The 6856-nt window shown below is 38.9% G+C and overlaps 1 protein-coding gene across 1 annotated transcript; it reads right to left on the bottom strand.

Moving 5' to 3' along the window:
* Positions 1-6361, bottom strand: LOC105570288 (actin-related protein 5). The gene is made up of 7 exons (XM_012027381.1): positions 6139-6361; positions 5514-5828; positions 5152-5432; positions 4834-5052; positions 4462-4760; positions 4185-4365; positions 1-4114 (listed from the first exon to the last, which is right to left on the bottom strand). The coding sequence occupies exons 1-7, from the start codon at positions 6245-6247 to the stop codon at positions 3491-3493; spliced, it is 2028 nt and encodes a 675-aa protein (XP_011882771.1). The 5' UTR covers positions 6248-6361; the 3' UTR covers positions 1-3490.
* Positions 6362-6856: the final 495 nt, after the last annotated feature.

Below are 6856 nucleotides of genomic sequence, written 5' to 3'. Positions count from 1 at the left end.
GCGCGGGGGGAAACGTAGACGAGACAAACGGCGAAACGGACGCGTTCACCGTGCTTTTTTTAACGGTGTCCGTCGCTTTTTCCTTATTTCAGATATACTGATATTTTTGTAGCGAGACCCGACGAAGGAGAGATTCGAGACACTTATCGCATGCACGAAACCCGCACCTGTATATAACGTATATAACAACGGTCTTCCTCGTCCAACGATATTTTTTTGCAACGACGGCGGGAGTGCGCTTCGCATTCGACTCTTTACGGCTTTACCGTCACGTCACTTCGCAATAATAGTGCACAGAGGTGATAGATCACGATGTAAAGGGGTCCACGATATTTATGGAAAGTTCTACCGTAGTCCGGGACACGTTCTACGACCGCGTTATTTTTTTTTTAAAGTAAGATTTTGTGGATCGTCATTTACAATACGATACTAGTCTTGTTACGTATGTCTTAAGTTTGGAAAACGAGATACGATTGATTTCGCGCGAATCGGGGACAGTTTTCGAATTGTTTTTTTTTCTCTCTTCCTTTATACACGGTGATATTAACGGCTATATCTGTCGTAATTGCGTTCATCAAATAATTATTTCCTCGCCGAATGTATCTCGCCGATTAACTTCCGATCACCGTACCGATTACGTTGATTCGTTCTTACGAGCTGTGAAGGGTTAATATATGTTAAATCTGGTCTATCGGTGGAGGGGAGGGGGTGCTAAGAGTCACCAGGCCGTAAGTACAAGCGTAAGTTCTTCTCTATCGCTAATAATTCTCTCGACTCGAGTTTTTGAACGGTGCCTAAAAGCCTTGATATTAAAAAAAAAAAGACGAACGAAAGCAAGTCCGGAATTGCGTGTCGTCGAATCCTTGGCGAGTAACGGGTGGGTAAGGGAAGTTGAGGAGGGTTGCTGTTGGCCGCGGTATCCCACGTACCCGCGTCAGCAATATCGTGTTAAAAAAAAAGAAGAATATTAAAAATCACAGGAGGAACAAAATTATGATACGATATACGACGATAAGATAATATCTATGTACCGTCGATGCGTAGAAAGTATCATGTCACGTGTTTATGTACACCCGCAAGTGTGTATGTATGTACGTACGTATGTATGTATGGTGTAAACAAGGGGATTATCGTAGTGCTCCGTTAAGGGAGAATAAAGTATATATATATATACATATATATATAACTGAAAGAAAATAATTAACGCTACCGAAGTAATATAAACGACAATGAAGAAGTAGGTAGATCTACGCCGATTTATGTATGTACGTAAAATAAAGTGTAAGAGAATCGCGAGTAACGTGCACTTTTGTAATAGTCATTTTGCGAAAAACGATGAAAAAAAAAAAGAAAACTACAACGGAAGAAACAGACGATAGCTGAGATAATAAAAAGTTGACGCTTGGTATACCATAGTTTTTATCGACATATCCTACCCGAAACAACACATCCTCCTTACGTACATACTGCATACCTAGTTATTATTGCTGATACATGTTACATATAGGATATTTTATGAGCAAACGATACTAATATAATTACGATTATTATTATTGTAATTATTTTTGATTATCATCATTAGCGGAATATTATTAATTATTAATTGTCACGTAATTAACGCGGCGGGTATAGGTGCGTATAATATAAAAATGGTACAACTAAGGCAAGCATGTATTGTACATAGCTGTCAATCTTTGCCCCACCATACGAATACATATACATAAATATATATGTATATATATACAAATGCATACAGCCATTATATTGCAGAAAGGAAACATTAACCGTTGTTGTACTAGTTATTATTGTGAATTATTATTACTTTTCATCCTTATATTATTATCATTATCATTATTACTCTTATCGTCATTGATTATTGTTATCACTGTCATAATTATCATCATCGCTGTCATCGTTGTCGCGGCGTCATTTTAATGCTACGTATTACTTTTAATTAATGTTACATTATTGTTGACGGAAGTAGCCCCTCACTTATAGCATATGCGGATCAAAAGTTGTATTTATTTGCAGATTGGATTCTACCTCAATCTTGTTGTAAACAAAACTACCCAAGTGTCCTCCACGCCTATCCTTCCATTCTCTGAATGAAAATTTCATAAGATATAGCGCGTCGTTACAGGCGAGAGACATTGATTTGCAGCGACCTCAAACTGTGATAGTTGTAAAGGATATTTAAATTAAGTTTTCTTTTTCTGCGCTGTATCGAGGTACATGTAACTCATCGGTGAATCTTGCGAATGAAATGCACATCTGTGACGTGAGCTCATTACACGATTATGTGTGATAAAACGGAATGGAGCATCAAGTATCACGTGAATATACCGTTTTGTTTCCAACTTCAGTATCCTACGGCAGTGTTGTTTTAAAGGTTGTTCCATGTTAATCTTGTAATGAGCTTTCAAATTTTCGTTTGCAAATATTCGAAACATTGTACGCTTTTAATATTAGATTTATGTTGTACTGTCTTAGTAGAAAGTTTTCATATGTAACTCAATTTCGACACGTCTATGTAGAAGCGAAATACATATTTTTATGCAGAGGATTCTATAAAAAAGAAAACATGTCCTATACATTGTAACAATGCATACATCACGTTTCGTATTTCATGCAGATGTGAGTACGCAATATTGTGTAAAACATAGAATTTCTTTTTAAACTTGATCAAATATGTATCATTGAACAAATGCTGTGCACTTGTGATCTAAGAGTTTGTGATGTCATCGCGCACGATACGAGTTCTTTTTTGTTCTACGTCAGATTAGGTTCGAGCAATCGCGAAAATTGAAGCGTTACATCGCGATATGGTTCCTTTATTAATTACGTTGCGCAAGAATTAGTAGTGTTAGTTGTAACTGCCTGTGGGGCCTCGATGATTTCAGTGTATTATTATATTGTGATGTTAGCTTAAGCTCTCGCGGATCGAGAACGGAGATTTGTAACTGAGGTTGCTGTAAAATCAATCTTATCGCTAAGGTGAGGGATCACTTTCATAATTTTTTAGGCTACACGAAGAACGCCCAGAAGCCGATGTCGATTGTCCTCGAAAAATAAGAAAAGTAAAACGTATAAAACGTATCCCGCGTAATTGTGTTGAATGGCGAAATGCGATGTTTGGGAACTGTATATTGTGATCAGCAAACAGACTACAATGTAGTTTGTTCGTAATAAAATGAACAAACAGAAATACTTGTGTAATAAAGTAGGTATCCATGAACAAACATTGGTCGTATCTTTTGCTAATATCCATTCAATAATAAAAGCCCATCAGTCACGCCATGATCGAACTATACAGGCTTTATTTGCTAAAATCTATTTAATAACAAGGTGAGTATTCAAAATTTTGTTTTTTAAAAAATTTTATTATATTACATATTAATGATTTATTAATTATAAGTAACTTGGCTTACCTTAATAATAAGTAAATATAAGTTTAAAATTGTTCGCATAAAAATTAGCAAATTAAATACCTTTATTCAATTTCCACATCAACCACGGTATCCTCCACGACAACTTGCTCAATGGCTACAGGTACTTGTATCATTGGCAAAGGATCGGGCGATCGTGTGTAAGTATTACTGGTCAAGTGTTCTTTGAAATACTCTCCACCTTTCTCTTCGTATTCCTTGCGACTGACCAAGTACTCAGGAAAATTACCATTTAGACCGAAATCTCTTGCACCGTACCAGGAATCCAAGCTGGTATTTTTCGCAATATTCACTTGAAAGTTCGACCCGAAAGGTCTCATTTCGCGTAGTTCACGTTTCAATCTTTCCAACAACCCCGGGAAGGCTGTTGATCCACCGGTAAGAAATACATTGCTCACAAGACGCGTTTGTTCGTCATGGGTGTACTGTTTTAAAACAAATTCAATTGCCTCGGCAATGCCAGCTTCTACAGAACCAATCATAGACGGTTGAAACAACAATTCTGGTGCTCGTAGACGTTCTACGCCTACATGAAGCTGATGCGTTTCTCCAGGGACCATAGGAACGCTAGATCCGGCACTATCAAATTCTGGATCGTGATGACGCAGGACATCTTCCAATTCTAATAGTTTCTCCTGTTCTAATTCTGAGTCTGAATCGCCACCTTCCTACGAAAAAAGAAACATTTTATAATAAAATATCAATTCACATGACTTTGTATAAGAAAGATATACATACCCTATTTATAACTTTGTACACGTCCCAGTCTTCGTCTCGCATACCAAAATCATCGTCGCGCTTTTCTTTTTTCGCTAACTGGCTAATTATACGCATCCTCTCCTGTGCGGCTGCTGTTCTTCGCTTCGCCATGTCTTGCCTTCGTTGTCTTTTTGCCAGGCGTTTGTCTAGTATTTCTTGTCTAGAAAAAAAGATAAAGATTTAATAATTTGTTAGTAGATAAATACATATACACACACACGCAACGGATATGCAATTTTATGTGTATGGGAACTACCTTTTCTTTCTAACCCCGGCAATCCATTCATCAAAATCTTGTTGATCCTTAGGCTGAAGGCTTGATTTAATTTTAGGCTTTTCTTCCATTATAATATTCTCCTCTTGCGAGTTAGCAGCAACGATTTTCTGCCTGGTTCTTTCTACCTTTGCTTGTAAATTATTAATCATTTTTATTAAATCAGCCTCGTTCGCAAGAGAGTAGGACTTCAATGCCTGATCAAATTCGTCGATTTCACCTTCTTCCAGAAGATCTTGGACTGCTAGTAATTGATTAAGCTGCTCTTCATCTTCTGCTAACTGCAAGTACAAGATGCACAATTAAATATTACGCGATAATGCCACGACATATAAATAAAAGTAAAATACCAACTCTTTCCTCCCTCTTCCTCGCATTAATTTCCATAAGTCGCCGTGCCAATTCCCGTTTCCTCTCTTTCTGCTGCTCAAGTGTTAAGCCGGGAGTAGTAGCGGGCGCAACATATGGTAATTGCACTCTTAAAACATGCGTGTCATAATAATCCACATCCGCCCACTTGGATAACTCCTCCTGGTAGTTTAAGGCAATCATCGAATGCTCGTGTATCAACTCCTGGCGTTTACGAGACAGACATTTAGTAATCGAAAGCATGGAATACGGATTATATTGTATTTTTTTTCACTTCATTTCATTGTGACATATGATATGCACCTCTGCTCGACTAAGCGTTATCGCATTGACGTGCACTGGATATTTCAATTGAAGGAGTTTATGCATATACGACGTGATATGATATCCGCCAACGTTGATCCTCCTTGCATTCATGGCGTCCGCTTTCCCGTCCAGAATCGGTATCACGTGAGTCGTGTGATAGCCCACGCTAACGATCAGACCATCAGGCGGGCAGTTATTGTGCTGATACGAAAACAAGCAATCGATCCCGTATGCCACCGACGGTACGTTATAACATTCGAATAATAATTCTGCCATCACTGAAACGCATGGGATTTAGAGATTTATTGGGAAATCGTAAGCCCGGCAACGTAAACCGCCTACTACGTTCGTTTACTCACAGTTACGAGAATAGTTGGGATTGAGAAATGCCTCTGTCAATATAATCGGGTGATTTACGGTACCCTCCGTATCTATACCCATGTGCGTGAAGGTGTAATCAAATATCTGCTCCTGCGCCTCAAAATGCGTCACTACGTTTCGGTCAAACTGAGTCTTCAGTTGAAATCGTACGGCCTCGATGTTCGCTATGTCGTTACCCACTTGAGGCTCTCCGTCTTTCTTGCCACGTTCTTTCCTCGGCTTCGCTATGAGATTCTTGAACGTCAACTGCGGCTCCTTTTCGGTGGCCCAGCCGACTCTGCAATTGTAGGATCCTAACGTCGAATAGCATTGCGTTAATTTATAAGCAACACAATTGGAACGTGTCGCTCATTTGCTACAACAACGGTAACCCAAGGACCAAAGTTTATCAGAAAAATGGGCTTGTCTTGCATCGCCGAAATTTTGTAGTGTTTGAGAAAAATACGATTTGGACGTAATAACTAACTGTTCAGGAGTAAAAGTATCTAATCGTATGCTGGCTCTTCATTCAATATATCCAGTTCCCACCGTTCCTTTGCTGGCATCTCAAAAGTGACAATTGCTGTAGCCGAAGAGCGATATTACAAAGATCCAACAAATTACCATTGTCAATAACAAGCGGCGTGCACTCAGCTTTCACTCGTTCCGGATAAAGGTGTATTATGTCCTGTACAGCCTTTATGTCTTTTAACTCGATCAGTTCCATTTCCATTTTATCAGCTTCGAATGCACCTTGTATCTGCAACTCGGTTAATATCGGTAAATATCAGCAGCAGCATGAAACAAGTCGAAAGTCTGTAGGCTGGAGAACAACAGCGCTGATCTCCGAACGCGAGAATTGCGGATGAAAGTAGCGACTCGGTCGGTACGGCAGGAAGCTACCTTCGTTTTAGCCCGCGCGCGCGTCGCGTGTGTATAGGAAGGTGCTCTATTATGAGATAGGATTCTAATATGAGATAGCAGGTTTTCAACGTCCAAATTTAATGGCAAATCTTCTGTCGCGACGATTGCACGATCCAACAATCAATTTGCCGGTAAACAGATTTCACTCCGAGGGCAAGAAATTAAATGGCGGAACCAACAGATAACGTGCCTGCCAATTTGGCAGAAACTCCGCTGTCTCGTATTAGGAGCCTATCTCATAACAGGGGACTTTTCTCTATGTGTAAATTTAATCTAATAATATCGATATTGCACTTTTACAAAAATGTTATCAACACAAACGAAAATGTCAGAATAAAATCCAATTTTGAAGATTATTAAAACAAGAAATTATGTAAAACGTTGACAAGTGCTGAAATAAAAATAACCCATACAGCAC

This window comes from Vollenhovia emeryi, unplaced genomic scaffold (genome assembly GCF_000949405.1).
Source record: "Vollenhovia emeryi isolate VEMERY1.0 unplaced genomic scaffold, V.emery_V1.0 DF939121.1, whole genome shotgun sequence".
NCBI lineage: Eukaryota > Metazoa > Arthropoda > Insecta > Hymenoptera > Formicidae > Vollenhovia > Vollenhovia emeryi.
The sequence above is the reverse complement of the archived record's forward strand: the minus strand, read 5'-3'. Positions and strand labels throughout refer to the sequence as shown.

Coding starts and splice junctions, on each gene's coding strand:
- LOC105570288 (XM_012027381.1), bottom strand. CDS start 6,247: ATGGAAATGGAACTGATCGAGTTAAAAGACATAAAGGCTGTACAGGAC. Junction 5,829..6,138: donor GCCGCTTGTTATTGACAATG/GTAATTTGTTGG, acceptor ATTCGACGTTAG/GATCCTACAATTGCAGAGTC. Junction 4,115..4,184: donor TGTACAAAGTTATAAATAGG/GTATGTATATCT, acceptor CTTTTTTCGTAG/GAAGGTGGCGATTCAGACTC.